This window comes from Rhineura floridana, chromosome 8 (assembly GCF_030035675.1).
Source record: "Rhineura floridana isolate rRhiFlo1 chromosome 8, rRhiFlo1.hap2, whole genome shotgun sequence".
NCBI lineage: Eukaryota > Metazoa > Chordata > Lepidosauria > Squamata > Rhineuridae > Rhineura > Rhineura floridana.
The window spans coordinates 85714986-85731384 of record NC_084487.1 but is presented as its reverse complement, the minus strand read 5'-3'; the positions used below and the strand labels follow the sequence as shown (position 1 = coordinate 85731384).

Sequence of the window (16399 nt, the reverse complement as noted above, 5' to 3'; positions counted from 1 at the left end):
CTTTCTACCATGATGGAATTTGTGTTGGGTTCCCAGGTACTTTACAGGCATTGACCCTATCAAAACATTCTTAAACATGAGCAAGATTGCTGCATCATGTGATTTCAGATCATACTTTTCACACCACCAAAGCAGTTGACCAGAAGCAGAAACTGTTGACACCCTCAGCCACGTTGACTGAATGGTCTGCTGATGATTCAGGGAAACTGTGAGACACCATTATACACTTTTAATCTTCAGAGTCTGCTACAGCTGTTTTATCTGAGCCACTGAGCCACTTATCTTCATGAAAGGACAAAGCTGGTAGCATACTCTTCATGTGCTGCTGGCCTACTTCCTGTTCAGTGCCAATTTAAAGCTTTTTTTCTGCAGAGCCCCAATGGTGCCCATATCTTGTTGCACCATTCAAAGACCAATTTCTGCCTTCATCCATCTATGTCTACATCATGGTGGCATCTAAAGTAGGTCACTTTACCCTACTGGTTTGCAGAGTCAGCCCTGTTTCCTGCATACCTGCTATGCTTCTATCTTGCCTCTTCCCACTCCTTATGGACTGCAGACCTAGCTTTCTCCCACTGCCTTGACTTTTTGTTGGACTATGTTTTCAGACAACCCTTTTCTCCTATATTATCTTGATATTGTTGTGTTTTAGGAATTTGCTGGATGGCAGATGTGATGCTAACAGGTTACACAATCTTACTGTTGTAATTCTTGTCATCACATAATTCATTTCTAGATTTGTGGTGCATATTTTCCTGGAAGTTAGGGGAGAATGTAGCTCACAATTCTACACTTTTTTGGCTGATTCCCTTATTATTGATTATGATGATTATAGTTGTTTCCTCTAACCAGCATTTGTTTTTACTGCTGTTTATTTTTGTTGCTATTGATTAATTTCTATTGGTTTTTATTACTGTTTTTAGTTTAAGCAGTCCTGAGCCCTGCAAATGTACTGCAAGGGCAGGATATACTTTTTTAAAATATAGACACATGATCTATATAAGTATATAAGTATACATATATAGTGTCCAGAACCAGGTTGAGTTAGCTGAAATTCTCCCTTTGATTTGAGTGGAGTTGAGATCAACCACATAATCTGATGTGGGGGTTTTTAGATGTACCATTTGAATGTATGATACATCTAGATTAAAAGGTTACTTAGTAGCAATTGTTATTTCTTGAATGTAAATTTTGCAAGGGTGTATGACAGCCCTGATGGATAGGCTAAAGGTCCATCCAATTGAGCATCCTGTTTTGCACGGTAGCCAATTGGCTCCCTACAGGAAGCCTACTAGCACTCACAATTTATTTTTTTTCTGCAAGGCATTTCTGTTATTTTAATTTTCATTATGTTTACACAAAAACAGTCTCAATATTCTTTCAGTGTAAGTGATATGGCCCAATTAACTGAGTGGTGATGTTCATGCAGGCAATCTGGTTTCAGTTTTCTGTTAAACTGTAGCCAGTCTTTAAAATGCGAGTAATTATGACAATGGCTTGTGTGAAGATGGATCATGGCTTTGGAACATTCAATTCATTAAAAATGTACAGAACTGATGATAATACTAAATATGATTTAGACTAGTGACTATTGAGTGCTTTGTAGATTATAAATTAAGTCTAGTTCCAGGAAGAAGTTTTTGGTTTACATTGTGAAAATTTGCCCTGGTGCTCATCCAGTGACGCACATACCTTTTCTAAACATCTATATGAATACTTTTGAAAGCATTTTCTGTGCCCTTTATTGCAATTACACACCCTGAAATATTGTTTGAAGCAATTGGGCCTGCAATTTCATAAGCAAATATATGTATATTTACCAGTTATTAAACTGTATAGACAGTATGTCACATCCCCAAAAGAATTTCTTCAGAAAGAAAGAAGTCCAAAATATTTTGATTGTACTCAAAAATGTATTTTTCCTCATAAAAAAAGTTCACATACTCACTGGTTCTACTCTACAGAATTTCTCCAATTCATTACACCACGGGTCAATTCTAGATTTATCTGTTCACTGCAAAAACTCGTGGCTAATGTGTGTCATATAACACAGGAGGAGGGTGTTACTCAATTCCACTATTTCTACATTTAATTTTAAAAAAAACAAATACAGAAAAAATTCTCATCTACTTGCACTGTTTAGACAGTATTGAGTGCCTCTTACATGATAAGAAGTCACACTATAAAGTCCTAGAAAACAATTTGGTTGGCACAGAACTCTTCAAAGACAGGTGTTTGGTTTGTGAAAAAAATACCAGACCGGCAAATATTTGTATTTGAAGTCATCATCATCAGCTAAATCCAAGGTTTTGATTTTTATAGGGGGATACTTTTTTGCCTTTTTATTGAGCACAATTATTTAGTCTTGTGCATCCCAGTTTAACACATTAAGCACAGGAACATTAATATTTCATGACATGTTAGCTGGAACCCCTATAACCGTTGCTTGAACTTTGAGTGCTGTGCTTTTCTCTTTGCCAGTATCCCAAAGATTGATTAGAGGAGGATAAAGCTCATTGAAGGAAAATGATTGTTTCTTCAGGTAGTTCCTGAAATAGCTGTGTCCTGCATCACAGTTCATTTCATGAGCACTGCAGCTGAAGAGAGAAACCACACATAAGAATCCCAGAAGTGCAGCAAGACAGACAAGAATTATAGTGAGGCTGCTTTTCTCATAATTTGCCATTGCTGGATCCAATCCTTTTGTGGCAGTGTTGACACATTGTCTTGCATTCTGCAACTGGACAGTGGGAATGTCCATACAAATTGTATATTCCGTGGATGGGGCTAGATGTGTAAAATTATAGACTCTTATATGGGATGGAATTCGAGCACTCCGAGAAGCCAGAGAATTGCCATCTTTTGGAAAGGCAGTCCATCTAATGGCAGATTTCACTATTTTAGAATTTGCTTTCCAGGAGAGTAGTACAGAATTAGATCGCACATCTTCTACCTTAATAGACAAAGATTTATGGTTATCCTGGGGAAAAGAACCATCCACATTAATCATAATGGATTTTAAATCTGCACCAACCAAATTAGTTGCTATGCATGTATATAGGCCACTTTCTTTTTGTGTTATATCGCTGATATCTAGTGTTCCTTCGGAATGTACATAATATTTAAGAGAAACAGTGTTGGGCAAAAGTTTATGTCCTGATGGAGTTATCCAGTACACTTCAGGTTCTGGCTCTGCTGTTGCTCTGCAATGTAAAGAAACATAGCTGCCTGTTTCTAAATTTAGGTTCGAGGGAAAACTTTCTGGGGCTATCAGTGGAAGGCAAATTTCCATCATTTCCCTAAAATGAACTTTCCTCACATTCTGGCCTTGGAATTCAGGAGGATCTACACAAAATAATGATTCGGGTTCCATGAATCTAATGCTGGTTTTATTCATATTAATCCATCGGATGACACAGTCACATCTGATTGGGTTGCTGTGGATACTGATTTCCTTCAGATTAGGCAAAGATTCAATTGTACTACGATACAGGGCACTAAGTGCATTACTGTTGAGCATGAGCGACTCCAGTCGGGGAAGTCTATAGAATGCATTTGGATGTATGTATGACAATCTGGGGTTATTGGTAGCTTCTATTTTTCTCAAGTCTGGCAAATTGTCGACAGCCAGATTATCTATAGACACCAGTTCGGGCATGTTATTAATTCCCAATTCTTTGAGATGTATCATATTGCTAAAGTCGCCTCTTTGTATTCTGTTAATAGGGTTCTTGTTTAAATCTAAAAATTTAAGGTTTGTAACCTTTTGAAGAGCTGTGTGGGGCACTTTCACTAATCTGTTGTCATAAAAAGAGATGCTTTCTAAATTGTCAAGGCCAGCCAAGGCATTATCTGGTATTTCTGTGAGATTTATGCCTGCTAAAACCAGGCTCCGCAGATTGATAAGGGCCTTAAAGTTCATATCTTCGATTCTGATAATTGGGTTTTCTCCAATCATAAGAATCTCCAGATTAGGAATAGCTTCAAACCACATACTGTTGATCAGTTGTAGGCTATTTGAGTTGAGATGAAGTCTAAGGAGATTATTAAGGCCTGTGAAGGCTTCTGGTGCAATTGTGGAAAGCAGGTTGTGATTAATGTAGAGTTCTTGGAGATTGTTGAGCCCAGAAAGACATTTATCTGGCAACTCTGTAAGTTTGTTTTCCTCCAGATACACTGAAAGAAGTTGCGGTATCTTCCAAAGTTCAATATTGGCCACTGAGGACAAACTGTTCTGAGACAAATCCAAACCAGTAAGGTTTACTGGAAAGTCTGCTGGGTATTCAATTTGTTTAATGTTGTTTGCCTGTAAAAGTAGAACCTGTGTGTCAGCAGGCAATTGAGTTGGAAAAGTTGAAAGACCTACATCATTGCAGTCCACTGTAGAAGCTTCCATATATATAGATCTTGGAGTAAACCACGGTCTTACATCACACATACATGACTGTGGACAGTCTACTTTTTTGTCTACAGCTTGTACTAGTGCAGTGATAGTAAGGCCAAGTAAAAAGTGAATTTTGAGTGGCATATCCTTCATTTTAGCTCACTGTTCCAGAAAAGTAATTGGCCTTTAATGATTGGACAATTACAGTTTCTTAGTTCAGTAAGAGTTGGTCATTTGAGAAGACAAACAGTTGCATTTGTCAAATGATGCATGCTGAAGAAGCACAAAAATGCTGTTCTTCTTGTAAATAGGTGGCACCTTGGCAGTCACTTTGCCCAGTTATGAGAGGCATATTTGGGGAACAATATATACTGGGATGTATTTGAAAAATGAGGTTCACTCAGGAGGTCACCAAGAAGGAAGCAGAACGATTATATAGTTGATTCCATAGTGTCTTCCTTCTTTTTTGTTGTAGAAGAGACCTGCAATATACAGAGAGAGAACAATTAGTACTTGCAACTATTGTACTATGCAATATTGATGCATAAATATTGTTTTAGGTAAAGACATATTGTGTTGCTTACTTCAGATGATATTTGGACAGCCTGGATAATGTATCATGCTTAATGACATCACTAGGGCCCACCCTATGACATCACTATGGCCTGCTCCTGATAACTCAGGGTTTGGGATGCTTCTGACCTGGCAACCAATAATATACATACATACTGGAGATGTAAAAATACATATACCCATATAATAGTTTATTTTCATTGCAGAGCATTTTTAAAAAACATCAGTATTAGTTTCCTACCAAATAAAAGCAGTGACACCTAAGCCCTGCCTAATTGCTTTAAAAATAGGATTGGAAGGAGAGAGAAATATTTACAACACAATCCTTTGCTATGTTCACTCAGAAGTCCCATTGATTAGCACCACAATCCTAATCATGTCTACTCAAAAGTAAGTCCTATTGAATTCATGGTGTTTCCTATCAGATATGTTAGATTAGCATTGCAGTTTTACTCCCGGAATAGTGAGTATGGGATTAAAGCTTCATATTGGCAAAGTTTTCAAAACAGGCTATGAATTAGACAAATAAACTGCCCTCTTCAACAGCCCAGGAAAATTTAAACTTGTTTGACTCCTTATAAATGGAAAAGTGTAACACACTGTAATCATAAGATGCATGTACACTTTTTAAAGACAAAATGTATAATACACTGTTTTTGAAAGTAATTTAAAAATTCTGCATGTACACTTTTATTATAATCATAATCACCTCAAAAACTGGAATCTCTGGGTGAAAACCAGAGACTAATCTGGCTGCTGCATTTTGGATCAGTTGAACTTTCTGAGTTGTGTTCAATAGCAGCCCCATGTAGAGCACATTGCAATAATTACATCTGGAAGTTACCAGAGCATGGAATTCTGTGGCCAAGTCATCTCTGTCCAAAAGGGGCCGTGGGCCATTGCCGGAAAACATTAAAATTGTCTTCAATAAATAAATAAATAAAATGGCATATAGTACATGACTTGACAAATCAAGTTACACTATATTCCACCTTGTGCAGTTTTTCTTTTTCTTTTTGCAGTAATAATTCACACTGGTAGCTTTGTTTGCAAACTTGAAATATAAGGTCAATGGTTCATTGACATTGATGAATGTATTTTGAGATGTTGCTGGTTAAAATGGACAGAAAACAGTGTATTTCTGTCAAGGGTGTCTTCAAAAATGTAAACTATATGAAAGTCTGAACTAACATCTGATTTGGCTCCTTCCTTCCCTTTGTTGGCATTGAATTCTTATCTGTAAGACTGACACAACTTTTAGACAGCTAGTAAACATTTTGCCAGTGATAAATCTTATCTGAAATTAACACTGCTGATGTCAGCAAGAGAGGCATATTGTGTTTATATTTTCCTTATTTTAAAATGTTTTGTTTTATATTCAGTTTCATCTCTTCTGTGCCACATAGATGTAGGTTGATATTTTCTATTTTTATATACATACATACATATATACATACATAAAGTCCATGTATCCTTAGCCATTTTTATTAGTATGTATATGTTTGTGTATGTATACATACACACACTCAAACACATCTCTCTCAGACCTCAGAATATATGTAGAGTATTTCAGGATATTGAAGGCAGTTAAATAATTTCAGTAATCCTTGTAATGATCCTTTAAATTAGGTCACAATTACTGCAGACAGGGACTGAGGCTGAGAGATAGTGGCTTGCTTAAGGCCGCCTGGTGTGTTATTGCATGAGATGTGTTTTGGACCAGAGACATCTGGGCTGGCGGTTCAGACTGAGTAGCAACTTACCAACAACAAAAAAGATCCTTGGACCAACATCTTTATTGTTCTCACTGATTTTAGTGGGACTACTTTGGAGCAAGCAAATTGAAGATTATAGTCAAATGACTTGGAGGCTTTGTAGCCAGATCTGCTACTTTCTAGTTAAACAGTAATGCTAGAAGCAGTTTTGAAACTGCTTTGAGCATTGGGGGGGGAGAGTGGAGTGACTAATTATTGGCACTAAACATTCCTGGTAGTCTTTCCAAAGCATATAGTTGTTGCTGATTGTGCTATTTCACTTGAAAAGCTGCAAACCCCTCCAGAAAAGGTTTGATTGACCATGGTGTGACCATGGGCAACGACAGCATAGCAATTTAGTTATGTTATGTTTTTATCCCACTCTTCTTCCAAGGAGCTTAGGGCAGCATACATGGTCCTTCCTAATGGTTAATCCTCAAAACATGCTTGTGAGGTACATTAGGCCAAATGATAGTGACTTGCTCAAGGTTGCCCATAGAGCTTTTTGTGTGAGCAGAGATTTGAACCCTGATCTCCGCAGTCCTAGTCTTACACTCTAACCTCTACATCACACTGACAATAATACTTCCAAGCCTGTTCCTGTAGTATTGGGTAAAATCCAGTGATGACTGCTCACTTGCACTGAGACTTCTTCTTTCTCACTTTCCCTCTGCAGCTTCTCCCCAAATGGTTGTATTGCACAAGTAGAGGGATGCTTGTGCAAAAGTGGATTTCTCCCATTGATTGCTTGCTGCCTATATTTCACTGGCTTTCATTTCATGCTGGATGTATCTGATTATGCCAAATGAGGTTTGTGCAGGTAATCACATAGTCTATTTTGAAAGTTCATAGGTACCTGGCATACATATATATACTTAATGAGGTGGGTTTTTTTACATACTTATTATCTAAGATATGATTTTGTAATACACCCTCCCCCCTTTTCTATGTAAGTGTAAAACCTTCAAACGTGGAGTGTTTTAATGTGTATAAATAAAATAAACAGATAATATGTAAGGTAAACATATAAGTGAAACCTTCTGTTGTTTTGAAATTTTCTAATGTATTTTTATGGCAAGAGGCCAATACATTTTCCATGCAGAGGACTATTGGTACAAAATAACATAATCAAAATATAATCTGTTCCATGAAAATAGGTACTCTTCAGGCTCACAGAGAAAAGAACATTTGCCCAAATATTTAGTTAATCAAACTCTGGCATTAGTCTTACAAGCTGCATTACCTGTCACTTTGCTGCTCCTATTGTTGGGTATGTTCCTGGTGACAAAAGACTTAAAATTGGCCCAGTCTTTTTATTGTATTAAATATTTGGTGGGAATAATTTTCATTGGATTCTAGCACAGTATCTTGGAAGAATTACAAATACCAAGTTAGCACTGTAGAATGGATTAAGGCCAAAACAAGACTTCTCATATTAAAATCGGGGTTTACCTTGTAAGTTTATCCTTGCTAATGCCTTCAAGTAAACTTCATTATTGGTTTTGTCAGATTTGAGCTCAAGAAATGAAAGTTATTGAACAATGAACTTGAGTAATCTTGTTGTTTTATGGTAGGGCTGTATATTCTCTTAGTGTTGGCTTATTGGTAACATTGCAGAGCAATAGTTTACAACCTCTTGCCCAAGTAAAGGATAGGCTTAGAAGAGGAGAAAAAATGTTGGTGTTAGGAAAGTGAAATTTCACCGTGATTAATGTGCGTCACATCCATTTGAGAATAAAAAGTCTCCATTTGGTTCAAGGCAGAATTACAAACCATGCATAGTCAGATACAAAATTACTTGCTTATTTATTTATTTATTATTTGATTTATATTTCGCCCTTCCTCCCAGCAGGAGCCCAGGGCAGCAAATTAAAGTGGTGTAAAATTCTTTAACAAATAAAACCATAGATATTCATAGATTTGCTTGTCATGAATGTATCTAATTCTCAGTTTAAGCAAGTGTCTGATCACCACATCTTGTGCATTATTCATTATGTAATGAAGTGCCTCCTTCCTTGAAGATACTGCTGATAAATTTAATAGGTGGCTCCGAGTTCCTTCATTAATAAGAATCAAACTTCTGATGTTTAAATATACTGTATGATCTTTGGCAGAAGTAATTGGTCTAAATTGGCATCAGCACTTGAGAGCAGTGTTAGATGTAGATTTTGGCATCTTATCTTAGTCTCAAGGTGTGCTGGAGAACTTTATATTGATAAGCGTATCTCCATGCATGAATGGGAGCTATTTAAATTTCCTTTTTTATAATGCCTGTTCACCAGTGCAGGTGGAAGGCCCAGCTTTACCTTGCTCAGCCCTGGGTTACTTGTGAGATGGCAATGCGATAAGAAAACTAAAGAGGGGAAAGGCCCCTGGAAGGAATAGCATTCCACCTTATGTTTTGATTGGTGGATCCCAATACTAGCCATCCTATTTACATCTATTGATAGGACTATTGATAGACTTCTGACTGGACAGTGGCCATTGAGGTGCTTAACTACAAGAAAGATGCATGGTCAGATCCTAGAAATTATTGTCCTACAGGCCCATAGCCAGGCTAAATTTTGGGGGGGAGGAAGTGGGAGGAAATATGTAATACATATAATTATTTGTAAAAGTGTGGGGCTATGGGACTGCCATCCTTTTGGATGTTGTTAGCAAATTGTATGCGAAGCATCTTTTGGATAAGCTAGAAAACTGGGTATTTTCAGAAAAGCTCTTGGCTGAGGAACAAGCAGGATTCCGATGCAGTAGATCTACAGCCGGCCACTGCTTTCTTTTGCAACACTTAGTGGGAAAGTCTACACACACACCCTTACTTTTTGCTGCTTCTGTAGACCTTCAAGCAGCCTTTGATTCTATATGCTGGCCTTGCCTTTGGTATAAACTCCTGGGCATAAGTCATGAATTGCTAAGGAGAACCCAGGGGCTGTATGAGAGCTCTAGTTTTCATGTGAAAATTACTTCAGGAGATGACCTCTGTTATTGTGAGTAAGGGAGTGTGTCAGGCATGTATTTGCTCCTCTCTCTTTTTTTACTTGTATATCAGTGACCTAGACTCCTCCCTCTCTAGTATGAAGTCTCCCCCTCCCATTTAAAAGATAGGAGTATCTGTATGTAGATGATACCATTCCTCTGTCACATACTTAAGTGGGGATGCAAGGCTCCTGAGGACTTTAGGTTTTTATTGTGCTGGAAAATTTCTATAGGTTAATTATGCCAAAACAAAACTCTTAGTTTTGGTGAAGTAGAGGAAGAAATATTGATGGAAGTTGGATAATCAGGTGCTTGAACAAGTTGATACGTATAAATACTTTGGTGTAATGTTTAAAAGCTCAGGGTCTTGGTCTGCATCCTTGGAAGCTATAGTTCTGATAGCTAATGTGACTGCTATTGCCACCCTTTGTTTCTTGATTGGTTCATGTAGGAATATGGCGGCATCTTTGATAGAGCCTTATAAGGGAAAACTACTTCCCCAGATGCCGTATGGAGCACCTGTGTGGGTTCATTCAGAATATTACAGCATTAGAATTGGTACAGCACAAGTTCTTATCTGGAGTGTTGCAGGGACCTAGATTGGCCTCTAAGGCAGTTGCTCGAGCAGAGACAGCTTTCACTTAGTGGAAATGCTTTCCCAGAAAGCTGCCATTTTCTTTTGGCTTAAGACCATCTTCCAGCTTGCCTTGCTTCTGGTTCTTTGGGATATGAGGAAATGGGAAAGGATTCTTGGGCAGCTATGATAAGTTCACTTATCTCTATGCTGCACTTTTAGCCAGCCCACTTGATTATGAGGGGCTATGATGGTGCCCAAGAGGAGGTCTGTAGACGATTGAGTTGATACTCAGAACATGATGGCATTTGTGGCTGAGTACTGCTTCAATACAATATGCAAGGGTTTTATTACCCTTCCTGGAAAAGTGTCTCCATATTCTTTATTCACTCACACAAGTTGAGATGGCTCCTGACTACAGTGTACAGTATACTGAACTCCTTGCAATGGATGAAGATGAAGGGATACTATGGGACTTGGTACTTATTTATTTGTTACATTTATACCCCACCCTTCCTCCTAGAAGGAGCCATTGGTGTGACTAGATATTGTCCAGTTGGATGCCTGAAGGTAGAAGATCTGGTACTTCTTAATTGAATCCCCCTTGTATCTAAATTTGAGGACTCAACAGAATAACAGAATAGTAGCATTGGAAGGGGCCTATAAGGCCATCGAGTCCAACCCCATGCTTAATGCAAGAATCCAGTTTAAAGTATACCCAACTGGTGGTTTTCCGGCTGCCTTTTGAATGCCTCCAGTGTTGGAGAGCCCACCACCTCCCTGGGTAATTGGTTCCATTGTCATACAGGAAGCTTTTCCTGATGATTCACAGCTTTGGAATAAGCTAGGTTATTAAGCCAATATCAAACTGTGGTTTAATATCCTGGCTTGTTCCAAAGCTGTTAACCATAGTTTCCCAAACCAAGCAAAATTAGAAACTGTGGTTAATGTAAGAAAACGGTTTGTTTGCTCACTCACATGAAGAGAAGAGGAGACTGTGTGTGTGGTCAGAAGGCTTGTTGTCAGTATGTCTTGAACCCACTATCTTCTTGTCAGTGCCTCAAAGAAAAGGCCTGAAAGCCCAGTGACCTGAGAACCCTTAATAGGAAATGTTAGTGACTCGTATATACAAGGCCAGGCACTCTACTACTAAACTGCAGGTGCTTCATAACTTACAGTTATGCAAATCTTCCAGGTACCAGAGTGTAGAATATACAACTCTATATTTAGCTTCCACCTAAACTGAAGGTGTCATTTTTGTGTTTGAGCTATACTAGGAAACCAAAGCCCAGTTATCACAAATGTAACAATATTATCACATTCCTATCACATTCTGTATGATATAATACAGAAAGAAGGACTTTGCTTTCTCTCTCTCTTTTTCTAACAGTCCTCTGTGGACTTCACTTATGTCAACTGGTTGTATTGATTTTTCATTCACGCACATGTGATTAGTTTCTAACCTTGAACAGAGAAGCATACAGTGCAATTAAGTGTGAGAATTCAGCAGTGTTTCACTGTTCAAGAGGAGCCATGGTTGTGTTTAAACTGATATTTTGCATTAACTTTCAGAGAGAGGACAGCAAATTTCATTCCTCTTTCAAAAAGTGCAAATATCGGAATGAAATATTGATAGTGAGAGTGCTTTATTTTTTAATGAGTGAGACATTTTACACGCATTTCCTAATGCTCAGTAAGAATGTTAAGTTTATATAGAGGAGGAACATAGATGTCTTAGTGTATATTGGAAATTTTCTTGTTAAAAGATAATATGCCTCTGGCAAAAAAGCTCTGTGGTACCGCTATCTGCCAGCTGCAATTGGCATGCTGAGAAATGATCAAGCTTCTCATTTACTTCCTGCCTGGCATTTAAGACATTTCTGGCTTAATATACTGAGATATTCAGTATACAGATGATTTTATACTAAAGTAAATGGATTGTATTATTCTATTCACTTTATAAACAAACAACACACATACACCCTCTACCAGCTTTTCATTTCTTTGTCCTTCTCTAGCACAGAATTGGGAAACCTTCCCCCCCTTCCTGTTGAGGACTGCTTTCCTTCAGGGGTAATCTGTCAGAGGATACATGCTGGTGTGGGCAGAGCCAGGCCAGTGACAAAAGCCATAGCTGAAGGACGGTGAGGCAGCCCTCCTCTTTCTTTCTCCCATCCCATCACTTTTTCTCCTGCCACCTCCCTTTCCCCCATTATCATTTCCCTTTTGACACCCGCATGAAATTAGGCTGTGGGCTGCACACTCCTGCTGTAGCACATCTAAGAAACAGAACTCCAAATTGGTTTGGGTTTTGATAGTTCCTTTATTTCATTGTCTGTGTGACAAAGTAAGTGGGTTGCAGTCTGGGCCACAGTTAAATTAGGGTAAAAGCATCCTTTTGCCCTAGGCATTATTTGGGGCTGAGGATGAGTTTGGCTTTGCTACATATGTGCCTTCCCTCTGCCCCCTGTTCCCATCCATTATAATGATAGTTGGTTTCAGTACTTCTTAATTAACCATTAAAGACTAAACTCATTGGATTTCTTTGTGTTTCTCATATTGGTATTAAGAAAACAGCAGTTTCCAAAATTAGCTCTTAATATATTTCTATTTTTGCTTTTCTGTTAGAACCTTACTTTGGTAATATTTATTTATTTGCAGCTATTCAAGGTTATGCTCTGTAAAGATTAGTTGAAGAGATCTTTGCTATTTTATCAAGCTTTTATTGAATTCAGGGGGGGGAAACTAAAGAGCTTTCTGTATTTGTTAGCCATTAAGTGAAATTAATGTGAAATTTTAATGTGAAATTGATATAAAATGAGTGAAAGTAAAGCAAGTCAAGTCAGAAGCATGCTCGTTGTCAAACAACAGGTATGTAATACCAATTTTCTGATTTTTTTCTGGAAGACTCACAGTCTGATTTGTGCATATATATTTGGATCAAGGCCCATTTAGTTTAATGGGACATTCTAGGGATGGGAGAAAAATTCATTCAGTTACTGTTTTAATACAAACCTACCTAATTCACACTTCCTGAACCAATACATGAACCAAAACACGGCCATCTTCTGAATTTTGCACTTCTATGAATTTTGCAATGCAATTCTTCAACCAAAAGATGCACCCCAAGAAGTATAAAAGTATACTCATATATAGAGAGCTAGTGTGGTGTAGTAGTTAAGGTGTTGGACTGTGACCTGGGGGACCTGGGTTCAAATCCCCACATAGCTGTGAAACTCACTGGGTGACCTTGGGCCAGTCACTGCCTCTCAGCCTCATGAAAACCCTATTCAGAGGGTCGCCATAAGTTGGAATCGACTTGAAGGCAGTACATTTACATTTTTTATACTCATATATAGTAATCTGCTAAATATTGCAGCTGCACAGTTTCTGTTCATTCATACCATGTCATAATGTGATCATGGACAAATTGGATTTATAATCTGGGAACCTTATATTAGCCAATTTAGCCTTGAGTGCCATAGTCTCTCAGACTCATTTAACTTATCTGCACAATGTGAACAAACTTACTGAGCAGTGCTCTTTTTGAAGGTTAATCATGATAAAAATGAAAGTACTTTGATAAATGGTAGAAGGCAGTGACTTTATGGAATGCAGCACAAGCCCTGTTTGTGGGGAAAAATAGAGTCTACACAGCACTGGTTCTTCAAGGTAACCTATCATAAGCATCAGTATAAATATGTTGGGTTCTTTTGTAAGCATCATTAAAAATAATTTGCAGATGTAATACCTCCTTGTTGAAACCTTTGTTAACTCTGACAGCAACATCGGCTGTTTTGTTTGTTTTTTTAAACAGATATGTTCTGGATTCTGTAACAGTGTGACCCTTTGCAGACTAATTATCTCTCTTGTAGACAATGATTGGTATGCCTTAATTAGGCATGTGCGTCTTGCTGTCACTGATGACTCATGCCTTGGTTCTCAAGGGATGCGTGGATCTTTTATTTGAGCTGGAATGGGTAAAAAGGGGTCACTGTCTTTAATCTGGGGAGATAAGAACCAGTTAGAGTGGGCAGAACGGAAAACAAACATAAGGCACTAGAAATCTCTTCCCACCCACTTCCTTTAGTGTTTTTTTTTTAATGTTGCAGTCTGAACGTAACATCTCCTGCTGCTAATGAGGAAAACAGTTCATTGCACAAGGGCCCATTTAGAGGTAGTAAGGATTCCCCAAACACAGCTGTATTTACATAGCTACCTCTCCAAGTAAACTCTGTTGAAAAAGGCATTCCATAATTTCTGTTACTGCAGCTCTTGTATAAGAATTGACAAAGATTACTATAAAACAAAAATCGAGAATAGTATGGATTGCCTGTCTGGACTAGAAAGAAAAAACTAAAGGAGAAAAAAATAACTAATATTGTTTTTAAAGAGTAAAATCAAATATCCAGTCATTAAAGTAAATATATTCTATTCTAGACTGATGGATGTGTAGTTTCCCCACTATATTTATATCACAGTTAGCATCCTTATTATGTGAGATACACTTTCCCTTATTTTGTTATTTTTCTGGTGATTCAGGTCTGCAAGCAACTCAGAAAAACAAGGAACATATTTAGCTCAATAAAACCTGAGAAACACTATATGTGAACCTTTTGAAATAGTATGTGCTGGCTTCCTTCAGACGAACCATATGCTTGTAACCAAAGGCTTACAGCTGGTTACAGTATGTGGTTTGCCTGGAGAAGACAAACTATGAGCTGAAGTTCAGATCATCCACTAAGCCAAATTATGCCTTAGCTTACAGCAGCGCAACAGCAGGAAGATCAGAGAAGGGCTGCAATGGCTGCAATCTCCTTTCCAGGAACTCTCACACTCATGCATTTGCAGTAAGCCATGGCTTGGCTTAGTGTTATGTGCAAACCAGCTCTGTACATGGGTGAGGCAAGTGCATAACGAGCTTGTTAAAGAACAAAAAGGGGGGTCTTTATGCAGAATGAGAAAAAACATATCAGGTTTGACACCATCTTGTTTAAATAGTTTAACAGTAGTAGTTAGCATTTAGATATGGCAACCTAGTTGTGAGTGTTATTATTTGTAGAAAGGCGCAGGATAATTATGGGCAAGTAACATGGCAATCTACGGCCATACTACCCTGAACACTCCCAGTCTCGTCTGATCTCAGAAGCTAAGCAGGGTCAGGCCTGGTTAGAACTTGGATGAGAGACTGCCTGGGAACACCGGGTGCGTAGGCTTAGAGGAAGGCGATGGTAAACTACCTCTGAATACCTCTTACCATGAAAACCCTATGAATATATCCAAAAAAGATTCACATGGTCACCATAAATTGTAATCGACTTGAAGGCATATAACAACAACAGCAAACATGACAATCCAGATCTTCTTGTAAAATGCTTGTTTTGTTTTGTTTTTGTTTGTTTGTTTGCATCAGTTTTTTTTAATTCAACCCCCTTGAGACTAAAACACTAAGATTTACCTTAGCTCAAGACAGTGCCCATATACCCCTAGTATACCTTCCCTGCCAGGCATAGTGCCATTTTTTTTAACATGGTCATCTCTCAAGTGAAGTGTCACCCTCAAGTTCACAATATTAGTCCAGGTCTTGGACATCCTCAATCAGAGCTGTATCACATGGCATGGGTTTGTTTTTACATTGAGTGTTGGAAAATTATGGTGTGGGTGAGAAACCAAATGGTAGCATTGGGAGAAGAGGATTAAGAGGGACTGGAGGACTTAATTTTCTTGTCCTTCCCACAGGTTCATGATGTTCTCTGTGTTCTTGAGACCCATTCTATGCAGAATTGCATAGATTGTGGGAATGTTGTCCATTGGAGGAACTTTCAAAAATATGACCCTGAACCCACAGTTTGAAGTGATATTGTCCTTAATTAATCTGTCTCTATCACCTCATTTTGAATATTGCTGTCTTAACATTTCTAGAGGATCTCTCTTGTATTTATGGAGAGGGGAATTGGCAGAGGTTCGTGCCTAATTAAGCAAACTGGACTAATTAAGCAAACTTGTATGGTGGGTAGATTACCTGTATACGGTTCATGTAATAGGGTTCTATTTAATACCACTTTCCCTTGACTTTGCTTGTACGTGAAACAGTTTACAGTAAGTGAATAATTACAATACTTCAGTTTGTGAGCCGCT

At 38.1% G+C, this 16399-nt stretch overlaps 2 protein-coding genes across 29 annotated transcripts in view; one reads left to right on the top strand and one right to left on the bottom strand.

The window, feature by feature from the left end:
• Positions 1–16399, top strand: part of IMMP2L (inner mitochondrial membrane peptidase subunit 2) — a 797369-nt gene that overhangs the window by 291529 nt on the left and 489441 nt on the right. Inside the window, exon 4 of one of the 28 annotated variants that reach the window (XM_061639983.1) lies at positions 7388–7531. The exons of the other annotated variants lie outside the window; for them this stretch is intronic. Within the exon in view, the coding sequence (XP_061495967.1) occupies positions 7388–7520 (133 nt within the window). The 3' untranslated portion in view covers positions 7521–7531. The remainder of the gene's footprint in view (positions 1–7387; positions 7532–16399) is intronic. 28 annotated transcript variants of the gene reach the window in all.
• LRRN3 (leucine rich repeat neuronal 3) overlaps positions 1936–16399 on the bottom strand; it is a 66205-nt gene continuing 51741 nt past the window's right edge. The window contains exon 2 of the mRNA XM_061639965.1: positions 1936–4866. Coding sequence (XP_061495949.1) covers positions 2411–4537 — 2127 coding nt within the window. The 5' untranslated portion in view covers positions 4538–4866 and the 3' untranslated portion in view covers positions 1936–2410. The remainder of the gene's footprint in view (positions 4867–16399) is intronic.